Raw genomic sequence first — 16666 nt, 5'->3', positions numbered from 1 at the left:
TTTTCTTTTTTCTTCTTGGGTCACACCCAGCGATGCACAGGGGTTACTCCTGGCTCATGCACTCAGGAGTTACTCCTAGTGCTCGGGGGACCCTATGGGATGCTGGAAATCGAACTTGGGTCGGTCATGTGCAAGGCAAACGCCCTCCCCGCTGTGCTATCGCTCCAGCCCCCTGACCGCTTGATTTCTAGCCCCCTTTACTTTGGCTGTCAGGAGGAGGGGACCCACGCCACTCATTAAGTGCCACCTGCATCGATCCCCCTTCACTCAAGCCAACAGCCGAACCCAGATCTGCAAGAAAATTGTGCCCCTGGCCCTGTGCTAACTCCTCTTCGCCCTCCACCCCCCACCCCTCCACCTTCCTGCTCTGGGCTGCTTTCTCTCACATCTGCAACACCAGGCTCAAGCCTGAAGAGAGTTCACTGCAGACTGACCGTGTGTGTGTGTGTGTGTGTGTGTGTGTGTGTGTGTGTGCCTTTCCAAAGCCCCCCTGTCAAAAGGAAAGAACAGGAGCAAGTACCTGCGGCTGGGGTTCCGCTCAGGCGACGGAGGCTCAAAGGCTGCTTCCTACTGCCTGTGGCCTCACCTTGCGCGCGTTTGTCTTGTGACCCCCTCCCCCCGCTGCGGGCTCTGCTCTGGTGCTCTTAGCACCTTGACTCACAGGTCTGTGGCTTCTGCTCAGTTTCCCTTTTGCAGTCCTCTGCACGCTCGCTCCTCAGGCTGCCTGCTCAGAGAGAAAACGACGAAGCAGTGTTGTCCCAGCCCTAAGATGGGGGGGACAGAGGCCGTCCCGCCTGGGGGCCAAGGTGACTCCCCGGGCCTGAGCCCTCTGCTCGGGAGCCCTCCCGCTGCTGGGGCCGCTTGGAATGCTCCTGCTGGTGTCAGCTCCTCCCGGCGTGAGCCACCCACTCCGTCTCGCTGGAACAATCTTTTGTGCTCTGTGGCCTGTAGACGTGACCTCGGGAGCGTGAGCTGCAGGCGTGAGGGAGCGGCAGAGGGCAGGGGGCACCCTGGGCATGGGAGGCGAGAGCACCCCAGAAGGTCTGGGGAACATTTTGATCAACCAAGTCTGCAAAGCGGGTCTCCAGGCACAAGTTGGGGAAGGCCGCCCCCTAGAGCCGGGAGCCAGGAACTCTGTGTGGACTTCGCACCCGTTACCTGCTGCACACACACTCCACTGTGGAGTGCCCCCTTGTGTGCCTGGCATTACACCAGGTACCAGACACAAAGATGAGGGCAAGCATCGGCATGACCCGAGTGAAGGGTTTACTGGACACAGAACCTTAAGTCGAAAAATAAGGCCGGTGTCGGGCTAATTGAGGGGAGTTTGTTCATGAAACTGCCGGTCTCCTAAGTCATCGGGCAGGCAGGGCGGGTGGGGGAGGAAAGGACGCACACAAGCACACGGCAAGGCCATGGCGTGATGAGAGGCGGGAAGGCAGCGGGAGAGAGTGGGAGAGTGCATTTGAGGCAGGAGGCAGCTTCGCCTCCCTGAGGAGGAAATACTGGAGCAGAGGCTTGAATGATGACAGACCAATCCCAGGGGCACTCGGAGCTTCCAGCCACAGACAGGGATAAGATTGGCACTTTGCAGAAAGAGAAGAAAGGAAGCCAGTGCGTGTGGGGGAAGATGACTGGAGTTGGCAAGGCCGTAAACAGCTCACCCTGGGCTCTGGGAGGCTGTGAGAGGGATTCAAGCAGGGGGGACTGCATTCTGCTTGAGACTCAAGCAGGGAGGACTGCATTCTGTTTGTTATTCAAGAGGGAGGACTGCATTCTGCTTGAGACTCAAGCAGGGAGGACTGCATTCTGCTTGTTATTCAAGAGGGAGGACTGCATTCTGCTTGTTTTCAAGCGGGAGGACTGCATTCTGCTTGCTATTTCCAGAAGGTCACACGGGCTGCTGGGGGGAGAAGGGTTTCGGGGCCAGAACAGCAGAGGAAGGTGCACGTGTAAGGGGGCTGTCGCACGGGGGGAGTGGTTGAGTGGCCATTGTGTTCAGTCTCTAGTCTGCTTTCAGCACACATCTCCCTTCCCGGGTGGGATCTCTAACCACATTTTACTTAGTGTCCCCTTCTCTATCTGAGCTGCCTTTCCCCCCAGCATGTGAGACCAGCTTCCAAGCCATGGAGCCAACCCACTGATACTTATTTCTACTATTCTTGGATATTAGTCTCCTACTCTGTTATTTTATATTCCACAGATGAGTGCAATCTTTCTATGTCTGTCTGTCTCTCTCTCTCTTTTTTTGTTTTTTGCTTTTTAGGTCACACCTGGCAATGCACAGGGGTTACTCCTGGCTCTGCACTCAGGAATTACCCCTGGCACTGCTCAGGGGACCATATGGGATGCTGGGAATCGAACCCGGGTCAGCCGCGTGCAAGGCAAACGCCCTACCCACTGTGCTATCACTCCAGCCCCTGACTCTCTCTTTTTATGTGACTGAACATACACCTCTCTTCAAAGAGAAGAAGAATAGTATTTGCCATATGTTTTATAGTATTTTGAACTTTTTTTTTGTCATTGGTCTTTGTGGATTCGTTGGATACTTTGGGATTTAACGGTTTCAGATGTGTGGGGTATAAATATGTTGACCCTTTGTGTAGTTGGTAATGAGCTGGATGGGAGGACTAAAGAAAGGGGGCACGTGGGAACACAGCCTAGGTCTGAGCCAGAGCAAACAAGGCCATGTCCCAAAGGACATCGGCATGTGGGGACTAAGGCGCATGAGGGGGAAGCCCTGACAAATCTATTCAACTCCAGCAACTAGGACTGGAGCTCAGTGGCAGTATCTTTGACGTCGCTTTGTGGGAGGAGGTGAATGAGTGGAATGTGCCTGCTCTGGGGGAGTGAGGAAGAAATGTCTTAGGAGAGAAGTTTCCAGGAGGGAGTGAGGTGAGGAGTCTGTCCTAACTTGGGTGGGGTCAAATTAATAGGAAACTTCAGCGGAATTAATCATTCAAACAGGTGATCCATCTACGTTCAGGTGACCTGAACTGGAAGGCCGGAGGGGATTCTGCTGGATGAAGGATGCAGGCTCTCTCCAGCCTGTGAAACTGCTCTCTGTTTAGTCTGCGGTGTCTAAAATCATCGCCTCCCGAGAAGAAGGAACGGCGGGGTTGGAGGCCCAGGTTTGAAATGGTTCCCATTGCTTCTGCTTTCACTCCACCTGCTCAGAACTGGATTCCGAGGCACACAAACGAACCTCGGACCTAAGCAACTGGCTGCAGAGATGGCCCTGGACTTTGCAATAGGCCGTTTCCGCTCGGCTGCTCCAGACGGGGGCAGGTGCCGTCCCTCCGCCTGCCCTCTAGGAGCCCCGGCGGCCGCCATTTTCTAGAAGGCTCCAGGTCTGAGCGGCGGTGGTGCCAAACACCAGGCCTCACGGGACAGAGGCGGAGTGGGCACTCCTCCTTCCCCCGCCCATGGGACTCTGAGATGACGCCAGCCACACCTGGCCACATCTCCTTAAGCTCCCACACAGCCAGGATCCAGAGACATGCACATGAACCTTGGACCCCAGCAACTTGCTGCGCGACCTCTTCAGACCCTGTATCGCTGTAGCACTGTCCTCCCGTTGTTCATCGATTTGCATGAGCGGGCACCAGTAACATCTCCATTGTGAGACTCGTTGCTACTGTTTTTGGCATGTTGAATATGCCACAGGTAGCTTGCCAGGCTCTGCCCTGCGGGCAGGATATTCTTGATAGCTTCCCGGGCTCTCCAAGAGGGACGGAGGAATCAAACTGGGGTCGGCCACGTGCAAGGCAAATGCCCTACCTGCTGTGCTATCGCTCCTGTTCAGACCCTAATTATTAAAATTTTAGAATTCCTAGAGTGCCCAGCCACACAACATTATATCGCATCCATAACAAACAATACAAAACACACAGTCTAGCATTGCCTTTTCGGCGGGTATGAGTGGTGGTGGGTCTGGTCTCGAAATATCGAAGGTAGCTAAAGTAGAGAAAGAGAGTATTGTGCAAATTGTCTGCCACACAGGCAGAGGGAGGTGTGGAATGGGGGAGGGGGAGGTACTGGGGATTTTGGTGGTAGAATATGTGCACTGGTGAAGGGATGGGTGTTTGATGACTGTATGATCGAAACTCAAACATGAAAGCTTTGTTACTGTACCTCACAGTGAATCAATAAAATAATAATAAAAAAAAACAACTTGATTCTATAGCGTTTGTTCTGTTGCAAGGAAGAGGAAGCTGGGAAGTGTACGGAGTTCACATTTAGTAGATCCTGAGTCAGCAGAGACCATGATGGGGAGCACACGTGGCTTTAGGCATGAAGTCTTGGGGGTTGGGGATCACTTCTAAAGTTTCAGCATCTCCGTGACCCTCCCATTCTCCTGACCTTTCCCCAGATAAGCCCTTAATTATCCCACCCTTCACCTCTGAACTGGCCTTGTGAATACTTTCGCCTCTACAACATTCTTCTCCCGTCTTATCACATGTGGGGCTCCCCATCTATCTAATTTTCCCAACACACAGGTCTGTTGAGGGATGACAATTTCCACAACAGTCGTTTGTCGAAGGACTGTGTTGAGTGAGTTAACTGCCTTAATCTCAATCTCAATGGTTGCACGAGCCAACAAGCTGAAGGGGTTTCATCACTCTGCCCCTTGTAGGGACGAAGTGACCGCGAACTCCCAGGCTGTCCATGTGAGACTCAAGACATTCAAATGGAAAACAATGGAAAAATCTGTTCCTCAGCCACATTAACCCCACACCAAAAGCGTAACCACCACCCGTGAGTAGCGGTCCTTTTGGAGAGCAGAGATGCAGAGTGTTTACTTCGTGGCTGAAGTTCCACCCAGGGTCACGCAGGAGGCGGGGCCTCTCGGCCAGGCGCCCCGGGGGAGTGTGGAACTCTTACAGGACTCCTCACGGCTCCCAGGAGGAAAACAGGTTCCAACTGCCCTTCACCGTAAGCTGTGCCCGGGCGCACCCGTCCTCGTCACCGTGCCAGCCTCATTCTGCAGACCCAATTTCATATCTCTCGAAGCAATCTCCCGTGAGCACTCTCCCTGGCTCTGCCCTGGAGTCCCCTCTCAGAGCCCTCCCCACCCCTTGCTTTGGCTGCCCTTCTGCTGCTATTTGCTGACATTTACTAAGCGTTTATGAGCGCTTCACACTCAGGCGCCCCAACTCCTCCCCGCCACATGCTGACAGCAGGCATTGCTGCCGTCAGCATTCCGCACACGGGATCCACCGAGAGCACTGGGAACTGAAGAACTTGTCGGAGCCATCTCGCTGCACTTTGGTCTTTACACAGGACTTCGTCTTCCTAGTATTACACGCCTGCTTGTTTGTTTGGGAGCCGCATCAGATGGTGCTCAAGGGCTACTCCCAGCTCCTGGCAGTGCTGGAGGACTGGTGGGTGTCGAACCCAGGCCTCCTGCGCGCCGAGCACGCTCCCCAGGCCCGAGAGCGACTGCTCTCCCCCACTACTGCTATCACCTTTCTGAAGAGCAGATCTTTTTCTTCCCTCCCCAGCTTCACAGAAAGAGGAGAAAAGCCCTTCTTAACAGCCTCTCAGGCCTTCTTAGTCAGAATATTCCAACCTCTTTTTCTTCATTTCTGGGGCGTTTGGTTTATTTTGAGGCCCTACCCAGCAGTGCTCTGTGCTCACTCCTGGATCTGTGCTCAAGGGCCCTACCCGGCCATCCTTAGGGTGCTGATCCAAACGAAAAAATATGGGGTGCTGAATATGCATGGTGTCAACTGAAGAGAATTTGCAACTGAGCTGAATATGCGGTGCTAGGGATGGAGTCCGAGTCGGCTCGATGCAAGGCAAGCACCTTAACCTTGTACTCGAAACGCACACCTTGGGCTGGAGCGACAGCACAGCAGGGTAGGGCATTTGCCTGGCACGTGGCCGACCTGGGTTCGATTCCCAACATTTCAGATGGTCCCCCGAGCACCGCCAGGAGTGATTCCTGAGTGCAGAGCCAGGAGGAACCCCTGAGCATCGCCAGGTGTGACCCCAAAAGGAAAAAAAACCTCAAAAAACAAAAAAAAACCAAGCAAACAAACAAAAAACCAAAAAACACGCACCTCAGTCCAGACCACAGTGTTCTGACAGTTTCCCAGACTGTTCCTCCTGGGTTGACACGCGTACTTGGCTCCCTGTGGGGGTGTTATCCCAGCTGATCAGAGCTGATCTGTGGCAGTGAGGCGGGCGCTGGGACATGGACCCCCACGGAACCCCCTGAGCTGATTGAAGAGCGGAAGCTCCTCACCCCACCCCACAGTCACCTCCCTCAGAGAGAATACACAGGAGCCTGGGAACAGCCCTGGAGTGAAGTTGGCATTGGTGTTGAGACTGCTGATGGAATATGGTATGTCAAAAACCCAGCCATGAATAACTTTGTCATTCGTGGTGCTATAGTAGAGTAAAACTTGGGGGGAAAATTGTAGTAGATAAAAAACAAACTGGAGATAGCTCATCCATCCAGCACCTGTCTTGCAAGCATGAAGCTAGGATTTGACCCTGCCACGTGCCCAAGTCTGACCCCAGCAGCTCTATTGTTTGGGATTCTCCCATGTTTGCTTGGCATTCTTCCCAGGCCACAACAGAGCATGCGATTGTCCACCCAATTCATCGCAATGTGTGCAGAAGAGCAACTGCGGAGTGTGTGATTGTGGGTTGTTGCAGAAACAGTAGCAACCGTAGCAAAGAGGAGGGGAGGAAATACATTTTGTTTGTTTGTTTATTTATTTATTTGGGAGTTTGGGGCCACACCTAACGGTAAATTCTGGCTCTGCCTCAGGGATCAGTCCTAACAGGGCGTGAAGGACCATGCGGGATGTTGGGGATCCACCCCTGGTCGGCCACACACACACACACACACACACACACACACACACACACACACACACATAAGGCAAGCACCTTCCCCGATGGCAATACAATCAAATTTATAAAGACTAGCAAAATTCTCATTTTATAGGTCAGGGGTAGGGTCTTGGAGTCTTTTGCTAATTTTTTAATATTTCTCGTGGGGTCTCCCAGGTGGTGCTCAGGGGGCCAGAGGCTGTCCCAGGGACACTCGGCCACCCAGACTAGCTTGGCTGTGCTGCTTGTGACGGTGGAGGCCACGCCTTGCTGAGGGTGGGACCCGGATCAGGCCCACGCAAGGCTCCACTGACTCCTGCCTGCTGCGGGCCAGAAACGAGGGTCTTTTGTTTTATTTCTAAAAGAAATTCCCTCAAGGCTGGAGCTGAACAGTGAGTAAAGCGCTTGCCTTGCTCATGGCTGGCCCGGGTTCAATCCCTGGCACCCCTAACACTATCGCTCCGGCCCTGTACATTATTATTATTATTATTATTATTATTATTATTATTATTTTGGCTTTTTGGGTCACACCTGGCGATGCACAGGGGTTACTCCTGGCGGTGCTCAGGGGACCATATGGGATACTGGGAACCGAACCCCAGTCGGCCGCGTCGCTGTGCTATCGCTCCAGCCCCCAGTACCTTACTTTTTCAACAAGAAATTTAAAGAGGACTTTACATCTTGCATTTTGTTGTTCATTATTGTTACTATTTTAATGGTAGCGAGGGCCACACCCGGTGGCGGTGGAGGTGCCAGGCGGTGACGCCGTCGGAACCGGCGGTTTCACGCAGGCTTGAAAACGTCTGGAAGCAACTGCCACTGGGGGTGCTCGAAACGCGCGTCCCCGGGCGCCCCGAAACACAAGTCCCTGGGCGCCCTGAAGGCGCCGGGCTGGGCCCGGGTCCGGGTGCAGGGCGGTACAGGGGCCGATCTGGTCGCGGGCCTGGGGTTCAGGGGCTCGGGACCAGCGCAGTTCGGAAACGGGCAGGGCGGGCGTGGGGCGGGCGTGGGGCGGGCCGGGGGCGGGTTCGGCCGGGCGGGCTGGGCCAGGTTCGGCGGGGGCGGAGCACGGGGCGTGTCGACGGGCGAAACGGGGGGGTTGGGCCGGGTTCGGCGGGGCGGAGCGCGGGCCCGGGGCGGGTTCGGCGGGGGCCGATCGCGGGCCCGGCGGGGTTCGGCGGGGAGGGGCGGAGCGCGGGCCGGGCCGGGCTCGGCGGGCCGGGCCGGGGGCGGGTTCGGCCGGGTGGGCCGGGCCGGGCTCGGCGGGGGCGGGGCGCGGGGCGGGTTCGGCCGGGTGGGCCGGGCCGGGCTCGGCGGGGGCGGGGCGCGGGGCGGGTTCGGCCGGGTGGGCCGGGCCGGGCCGGGCCGGGCTCGGCGGGGGCGGGGCGCGGGGCGGGCTCGGCGGGCCGGGCCAGGGACGGGTTCGGCGGGGGCGGAGCGCGGGCCGGGCCGGGCTCGGCGGGGCGGGCCGGGGGCGGGCCGGGGGCGGGCTCGGCGGGCAGGCGGCGGCTGCAGGGGCTCGGCTCGGGGCCTGCACCTGGACACCGGCGCGCGGCCCCATGGCCCCGTCGCGCCGGCAGCTCGGCGTCCGCGCCGCCTACGCGGGCTTCGGTGCCCTGGCCGGCCTGTCCATCTTCCTCGTCTGGACCGTGGTCTACGGGCAGCCGGGCACGGCGGCCATGGGGGGCCTCGCAGGTACCCGGGCGCGCGGCGGGGTGGGCGGCAGGTCCGGGTCCCGGCAGCCGCGGGGGGCGCGCACGGTGCTGGCCCCTGCGAGTCCAGCCTCCCGGGCACACTCGGGCGCGAGCCGCGATGCCCCGGCCCCCCTCCGCCTTTCTGCCCCTGGCCGCGCACGCAGCCCCTCCGGCGGGTCCCCCTCCGCCCAGGTGTGCAGACCCCCTCCCTCCTCCAGAACTTCCCTGGGGGATCCCCGCCCTCAAGCCCCCTCCCTGACGGCTGGGGGTCACGGGGTAGCCCCCGTCCCCCCTGCCCGCGCGTCCCCCGCCGCTGCAGACAGAGCCCCAGCTTCTGCCGGGAACCCGGCATTTCCTTGCACCACCGAGTCCTCTGCTGTGGTCCCCCAGAGCTGCTGACCCCTGCTGGCCGCCTCTCTGGGCCTCAGGGAGGGAAGGGGGCGCAGGTGCTAGAGGGAGCCCCAGTCCGGGTTGGTGGAGATCTGGGGCTCAACAGATGTCTGGTGCCACCGTGCAACCTCAGTGAAATGTGGTACGTTCGCTTACCTTTGGGCTGGACTCTTCCAAGGTGTGCTCTGGGGGTCGGAGGCCCCACCTGTGGTTCTAGGCCAGTCGGGTTGATTGATGCTCAGCACTGAGGGGGGGGGGCGGTCAGCGCTGCCTGGGCCATTCCCGTGGTGCGGGGGGCAGCCCGGGGCTGCATCTGGTGACCGAATGCTTGGGTGTGGTGCCAGGAATCGAGCCCAGTCCTGGCGTTGGCCAGGCGTGTGCGCTGACCACTGTACTCTCTCCTGGCCCCTACATGCTTTTCTCCTTCCATTTTTGGGCTGTGCCCCGCGGTGCTCTGTGCCCAGAGATCACTCCTGGCGGTGCCAGGCTGCAGCCAGTGCCTTGCCTGCTGTACCGTCTCCCTACCCCCGTGGCTTTTTCTTTTTAAGCGCCAGGCCCTGCTACCAAAGCCCATTTAATCCTTACATTAAGTCCTACAAAGCGGTCTTCCTTGTACCTATTTCACAGATGAGGCTTACATTGAGGCTTCATAGCTTGCCCAGAGCGAGGCAGCCCCATGAAGTACCGTGTGGGGAGACAGCTTTGGAAAACCAGTCATGTGAGGGTACTTTTTTGTCGTTGGTTTTGGGCCACACCTGGCTGTGCTCAGGAAGCACTCCTAGTTCTGCACTCAGGAATCACTCCTGGCAGGCTTGGGGGCCGGGGATCGAACTTGGGTCACACGCAAGGCAAGCGCCCTCCCCACTGAATATCTGTCTGGCTCTGAACACGTTGACATTTGGTCATCATACTCTGTGGCTAAAACCTCCTGCCAGGGCGGGAGCGATAGCACAGTGGGGAGGGCGTTTGCCTTGCACGGGCTGACCTGAGTTCGATCCATGGCATCCCATATGGTCCCCTGAGTACCGCCAGGAGTAATTCCTGAATGCAGAGCCAGGAGGAACCCCTGAGCATCCCTGGGTGTGACCCAAAAAGCAAAATAAATAAATAAAATAAAATAAAATAAAATAAAATAAAATAAAATAAAATCTCCTGCCAGAAGAGCCCGAGTGGGCTCACTGAGAGTCCCCAGGCTTACCAGCTGTCCCACGCTCTTGGGGAACCTCTCTGGCTAGACTAGAGAAGGGACCGGAAAGCCACCTGGCTGGTGACAGTCTTCCCTGGGCCCTGCTCCCTGCCAGTGCGGCCTGCCCCCTGCTCAGAGAGCCCCCGCCCCCCAACCGTCTTCTCCCAGGTCCCCTCCTGCCGGTGGGGTGTCGTGGTTGTCGCCCCTGCGCCTCCCCAGGGCAGGTGTCTCCATGAGTGCTCTGTGCTTGCGGTGGGGTCGGGAGGGCTCTGTCTTGGCCTTGGAGGCGACCCCCTCCCGCTGTGACCGCACACGAATGCCTCCCCAGCCTCAGTTACTTCCTGTTGACAGACGCTCCCGGAACCTGGTCCCTGGCTGTGAGAGGTCGAGTGCACGGGCAGCTGCCTGGGGTCCCCGTGCAGGGCGCCTCCGCAGGGGCGCGACCCGCGGCAGCCGGGTCCTGGCACTGCCCTGACAGAGGACCCGGCAACCAGGAGGGGACTGTGCAAGCGCCAAACCTGCCGTGGGGGCCTGGCGGCGGGGTGGGGGGAGGTTGCTGGGCCAGTCACGTGGGGGCTCGAGGGTATCCAGCCTGGCTCCTTCCTCTTTCTGGGAGTGAGGCGTTGGCAGGCTCCCTGGAGCAGCCCTCTTCTGACTCGGCGTTTTCCAGCCCCAAAACTGCTGAGTCACCGAGGGCCGAGGCTGTGGGGGTGCCGGTTTCTGGGAAGGCGTCCTCCAGGTGCTGGGTGCTGGGTGGCGGCCTCTGCTCGCCTTGCCCGGGTACCCGGGGCGCTGGGAGAGGAGGGCGGGAGCTGCAGGCGCCCCGGGAAAGCGCCCTGTTGCAGGCTGGCCCCGGGCTTCCCGGCCTTTTCCCCACCTGCGGCCACCGGCCTGGCCACCCAGCTTGGCACCCTGCCCCACCCCCAGGGGTGCAGTTCTACCCTCTTGGAATATTCTGTGGGCCCACGGGCGGGAGGGGGGTGCATATTGCCCCCTGTTGAGAGACACTGTGGTAGAGGGGAGGGGAAGGAGCAGAAAAGTGCCCCTAGAATCTGAGTGGCACGTGGGCGGGGGCTGCAGCCTCCCCGTGGACACCCCCATCCCACTCGCCTCATCTCAGCCCCCGGGAGCCCTGCCCTTGGGGGCGGTAGGGAGTGAGGGGGCACCGTGAGGGGCCAGTCTTCCTGGGGACCAGAGTGTCCCAGGGACGTGGCTGCTTCCCGGGCACCGCAGGGCGAGGGCAGAGCGGGGAGGCAGGGGGGATGGGGGGAGGGGGCCGTGGCTGGTGACCCCGGGCCAGGGAGGGAGAGGTGGGAAGGGCGTGCCTGCTGCTTGACGAAGCACCAAAGCACCGGGACCCGCGCCCGCCCTGCGTGGCGTGTCCGTCCCGCACGTGGGCCCCACCGCAGCAGGGCCAGGACACGCATCTTCGAAGTCCCCAAGTGTTTCCTCACGCCGAAATTGCTGAGTCACAGGGGAAGCTGCTCTGACCTTATTTTCCTCCCAAGCTGGCTTCCAGGCTCTCAGCGCCCATCTGCCCGGCTGCCGCCCCACCCGGGGGTCCACGTGGCTCCCACTGTCAAGGGGCCCTCGCCTGAAGAGCCCCCGCCCCCCCCTGGGACAGCAGGGCATCATGTGAGGGGGCAGAGCGGCCTGCTGGGAGAGGTGCCCCCTCCCGAGTCCAGATTACTGTCGGCATGGGCCACGTGACGCGTCTGCCCACCACAGGCTGCCCCGGCTTCCTGCCCAGCGGGGACACAGGGACACGTGGCCTGCGCACTCTGATCTTCGGACATGATCACATGTCCTTGGCCCCCAGTCCCTAAGGGCGGGGGAGGGGCCAGGGTGGAGCAGGGGCAGTGGGGTGGTCAGACAGGTGGGGGGGAGGGTGTCCAGCCGGGAGGAACTCTGGGCCGCCCCTACCCACTGGACAGGCCCTTTGGGCTCATCCGGTTCAGGAGGCGGGACCCAGGGTTCTGTGAGGTTCCGAGCAGCCGCGGTGCTGGGGGCTCCTGCTTCATCTCTCTCACCTGGATGCCCAGATCGTGGCAATGCTGAGCTGGGGGGGGCAGAATCCCACCAGCCTTGATTTCTTTTTGAGTCAAGTAATAGTATTAACAGGAAGTGTTCTGGCCGTGCCCAAAAGAACCAGCAATGCAGGAAACTCCGAGGGCTGGAGCGATAGCACAGCTGGGAGGGCGTCTGCCTTGCACGCAGCCGACCCGGTTCGATTCCCAGCGTCCCATAGGGTCCCCCAAGCACCGTCAGGAGTGATTCCTGAGTGCAGAGCCAGGAGGAACCCCTGTGCACCGCCGGGTGTGACCCAAAAACAAAACAACAAAAAAGAAACTCCTAAACGCTAAACACTCACCACCCAGGCTTAGCCCTGACCTACTACCGCCCGGAGCCGGGCTTCCTATCAGCTCCCCGTGCTGCTCTCCCCTGCCCAGATAACTGCGCCCCACCCGGGCGGCCCCCAGGGCCCCCACGACTCCTCCATCCAGCGGCCTGTGTGGCCTGCACCGCAGCTGGCAGGTTCTCAGTGTACTGCAGCTCCGCACCCCCCCCATCCCCCCGCACCCTCTGCCCTCTCTGGGCCCTGCCTCAGCCCTGCTCCAGACCCTTGCCAGCGGGACGGAGGGTCGTTCCACCCTTTGGGCTGCGCCGGCAGGCACCACCGTGCACAGAGGCTGCTCACTGTCAGTTGAGCAGCAGCTGGCATCTCTGCCAACAGCCCGGCCACACCCAGAAGGCCTGGGGGTGGGGCTGGGGGCATCCTGCTCTTTGCTGCAGGCCGAAGGGAGTGACGCGGACTCTGGCCAGGGCAGCAGTGGGTCACCAGGCACCTGGCAGCATGGCCTTCTCATCCTGCAGGACCCGAGTCTGGGCTTGGAGAGAGCCCCAGTGCCCGGGAGCGAGGGCATGGCTGTGGGGTGCAGAGTTGGGAGGACGGCTGCCCCCCTCAGTGGTCAGCTGGGAGGATGGTTCCCCCCTCAGTGGTCAGCTGGGAGGACAGCTGCCCCCCTCAGTGGTCAGCTGGGAGGATGGTTTCCCCCCTCAATGGTCAGCTGGGAGGATGGCTTCCCTCCCACCCCACCCCCCACCACCTCAGTGGGAAGTTCCAGAAAGTGGGCTGACCTCTTCCTGCTCAAACGTTCTGAGTTCCAGATCCCTTTACACCCCTAAAAAGTCGAGAAACCCCACGGGAATCTTATTTATGTAGGTTATATCTGTCATGATGTACTGTATCAGCAATTAAAATAATGCATTTTGAAGCCTTTTAAAGTAGTATAGGGGCTGGAGTGGTAGCACAGTGAGTAGAGCATTTTCCTTGCACGCGGCCGACCTGGGTTTGATTCCCAGCATCCCATATGGTCCCCCGAGCACTGCCAGGAGTGATTCCTGAGTGCAGAGCCAGGAGTAACCCCTGTGCATTGCTGGGTGTGACCCAAAAAGCAAATAAATAAAGAAAAATAAAGTAGTATAAAAATATAAAGCTTTTTATATTTTGTAAAAAGTTTATAGGGGCTGGAGCAATAGCACAGTGGGGAGGGTGTTTGCCTTGCATGTGGCCGACCCAAGTTCAATTCCCGGCATCCCATATGGTCCCCTGAATGCAGAGCCAAGAGTAACCCCTGTGCATCGCTGGGTGTGACACCAACAGAAAAACACACACACACACACACACACACATATATATATATGTGAACATAAATAACTTTTTTTAGTATGTGAGAAATGACTTGTTTCCCCAAACAAAAAATATTAGGAAGAACTGTATGGATATATATCATATATACGTATAATATATATACGTGTGTGTATATACATACATATATATGTATATGTGTATATGTGTATATATATATATATATATATATATATATATATCATTTGGGGTCTACACCCAGTGGTACCTAGAGCTTATTCCTGGCTCAGGGATCACTCCTGGCCATCTCAGGGGCCCTTGGGGTGACAGGGGTCCAGCCCTGGGATGACCGTGTGCCCGGCAGACGCCCTCCCGGCTGTGCTCTGGCTCTGGGCCCTGGCCCTGCATTCCTGCAGATAGCCGTCATCTGCCTTGACGGGAGACAGGCCGAGCCTCTTACCTGCTTCTGCCCCCGGCCTGGAGCACAGGCTCCGGGTGGGAAGGCGGGCGAGGAAGATGAACGTGGCCGTGGTGCGATCACACAGACCAGCCTGGCCCTGGGGTCCCGGGTGAGGCGAGTGGAGCCGCAGCCCCCGCTGACCCCGTCTGTCTGTCCCGCAGGTGTGCTGGCGCTCTGGGTGCTGGTGACGCACGTGATGTACCTGCAGGACTACTGGAGGACCTGGCTCAAGGGCCTGCGCGGCTTCTTCTTCGTGGGCGTGCTCTTCTCCGTGCTCTCCGCCGCCGCCCTCTGCGCCTTCCTCGCACTGGCCATCATCCAGCACCAGCGTGAGGGCCGGGCCGGGGGCGGGGCGCCCTGGGAGGACGCAGCTGCCTCGGACCCCGCCCTGACCCCACAGCTTAGGCGCAGGGCCCTGGGCAGACACCCCCCTTCCCCATACCTGCGTGTGCTTGTTCGGGTGGGAGGACCAGCTGGGTGGAATGCAGGGGTGCAGTGTGAAGCCCAACGCTGGGTGGCAGCGCCCCCTGGTGGCTGGAACCACGCGCTGCCCAAAGGCTGCCCGAGTCCAGTGCTTAAGACCCTAGTGGCCCCCCGGGTAAAAGTTCCCAAAGCATAGTGAGTCCTGGAGCCCAGTGGCCAGCCCCCATCTCCCTCGCCTGTACTGCCTCCTGCCACAAACCCCGAATGTTTTACAGCCTGTCACAGCGTCTGTGCAGGGAGGGTTTTGCAGAGGGAGCAGGGGTGGTGGGTGGGGTGGGGGCCAAGGACCCCTCAGGTCACACCGGGGCTCTTCTCCCCGGCAGGCCTCACGGACCCCAACAGCTACTACCTCTCCTGCGTCTGGAGCTTCATTGCCTTCAAGTGGGCCTTTCTGCTCAGCCTGTACGCCCACCGCTACCGGGCCGACTTCGCCGACATCAGCATCCTCAGTGACTTCTGACCCGGGGGTGAGGCCTCTGCAGCCTGGGGGTCCTGCGCACCTGGACGTGGCTTCTGAAACAGCAGCTGGGGACCCCGGGAGCCACAGCGGAAGGGCTGCAGCCCGTCCTCAGGGGGAGACCGGGGTGCGCTGGGAAGGGGGGCTTCTCCCAGGCGGGAGGGTGGCCCAGAGCCCCGTGTTCAGGAGGGCGGAGGGCAGTGAGGCCGGAGGTACGCCTGGGTCGGGCTCCCTGGGGCTCTGGACCTGCTAGCCCAGTTGTGCTCCCTGGGGTGGGCCAGAAGCCGGGGTGGACAGGTCAAGGAAGGCATTTGTCCTTCAGGTCCCGACCCCAGGACCCATCCTCTAAGGCCCCGGGGGAGCACTGAGCTCCTAGGCCCAGGCCTGGGGCATGCACTGGACCACAGTGGTCCAGATCTCTGCCCTGTCCACTGGCCCTGTCCCCTGCCCCGCTCAAGCCTCCTCACCACACTTCCCACCCCTTCCACCTCGCAGGGGTGCCCCCATGAGGGCAGACTAGGAAAGGCTCTTGGACAGAGTGCTCCTGCCCGCCCCCCTCCAAGGGCTCTGGGGAGACAGGCAGTCCACTGCAGACCAGCAGGCCCTCCCCGCCCCCCCATGGCCCCAGACCTCCATTTCCATCCCCCGGTCTCGCCCCGCCCAGCCCCCACCCAGCCTCGCATCACCGGGCGCTGTTCCCTTAGAAACCCGTTCCTTCTAGATGGGACCTGCCCCTGCCCCCAGCACTGGCGCGGCAGCAGCGGGGACGCTTCTGTTAGGCCACCTTTGTGCATTCGACCCTGTCCCCCCACCCCCCAGACGAGTCCAGCCTCTCGGCTCTGCCTTATTGGTGTCACTGTCACTTCTGCAGAAATACAGCAGTCATCTCTCTCGGACTGCCGGGCTGGTCTCTCGTGTTGGGCGTAGTTGCGGGGGGGGGGGGGGGTGAGCTGCCCCTGGTGGCTCCGTTCCCCTGAGCTGTTTCCTTGGGAGGCAGGAGGGGACCCACTAGCTCAGCCCTGTCAGCACAGGCCCAGCGGGGCAAGGGTGCCCAAGGCACAGCATCCCTGGGTCTGTGAGCCCAGGGGCCCGACGGCCGGGAGTGGGGCAGACCTGTTCCCCTTCCTCCTCCCCTGGGCCTAGGCCGGGGGCTCCCCTGCTGCCTGGCGAAGCCTCTCAGAGATGCAGAACCCTCCTGCTCATGCCGGAGGAGCTTTGGGGGTCTGCTGCCTCGCCTGTTTCCCTTCGAGGCTCCCCGTGTGCGTATGAAGCTAGGTGCACCAGATCAGGCAGGAACCATGAATACTGTTTCTTCTCCTGGCGCACAGACGTCCCAGGTGATGCGACTTACCTGGGCCCCGGTCGGCCTCACCCACCAGCTGCTCTGGGCTCCCCACCCTTTGCAGGCCCTGAACTGGGACTCAGACCAAAGCTTCTTGCTTTTTGGGTCACACCCGGTGATGCACAGGGGTTACTCCTGGCTCTGCACTCAGGAATTACC

The 16666-nt window shown here is 59.8% G+C and overlaps 2 protein-coding genes across 2 annotated transcripts in view; one reads left to right on the top strand and one right to left on the bottom strand.

Annotated features, from left to right (window-relative positions):
- RAPGEF3 (Rap guanine nucleotide exchange factor 3) overlaps positions 1-634 on the bottom strand; it is a 30164-nt gene extending 29530 nt beyond the window's left edge. The window contains exon 1 of the mRNA XM_012933221.2: positions 521-634. The gene's annotated coding sequence lies outside the window, so the exon portion shown is untranslated. The remainder of the gene's footprint in view (positions 1-520) is intronic.
- A 7669-nt stretch (positions 635-8303) lies between these two features.
- On the top strand, positions 8304-16061 carry SLC48A1 (solute carrier family 48 member 1). Its single transcript, XM_004610434.2, has 3 exons — positions 8304-8541; positions 14387-14554; positions 15032-16061. Exons 1-3 carry the CDS (start codon positions 8406-8408, stop codon positions 15166-15168), a joined length of 441 nt encoding a protein of 146 aa, XP_004610491.1. The 5' UTR covers positions 8304-8405; the 3' UTR covers positions 15169-16061.
- Positions 16062-16666: the final 605 nt, after the last annotated feature.

Source organism: Sorex araneus, chromosome 6 (genome assembly GCF_027595985.1).
Source record: "Sorex araneus isolate mSorAra2 chromosome 6, mSorAra2.pri, whole genome shotgun sequence".
NCBI lineage: Eukaryota > Metazoa > Chordata > Mammalia > Eulipotyphla > Soricidae > Sorex > Sorex araneus.
The sequence above is the reverse complement of the archived record's forward strand: the minus strand, read 5'-3'. Positions and strand labels throughout refer to the sequence as shown.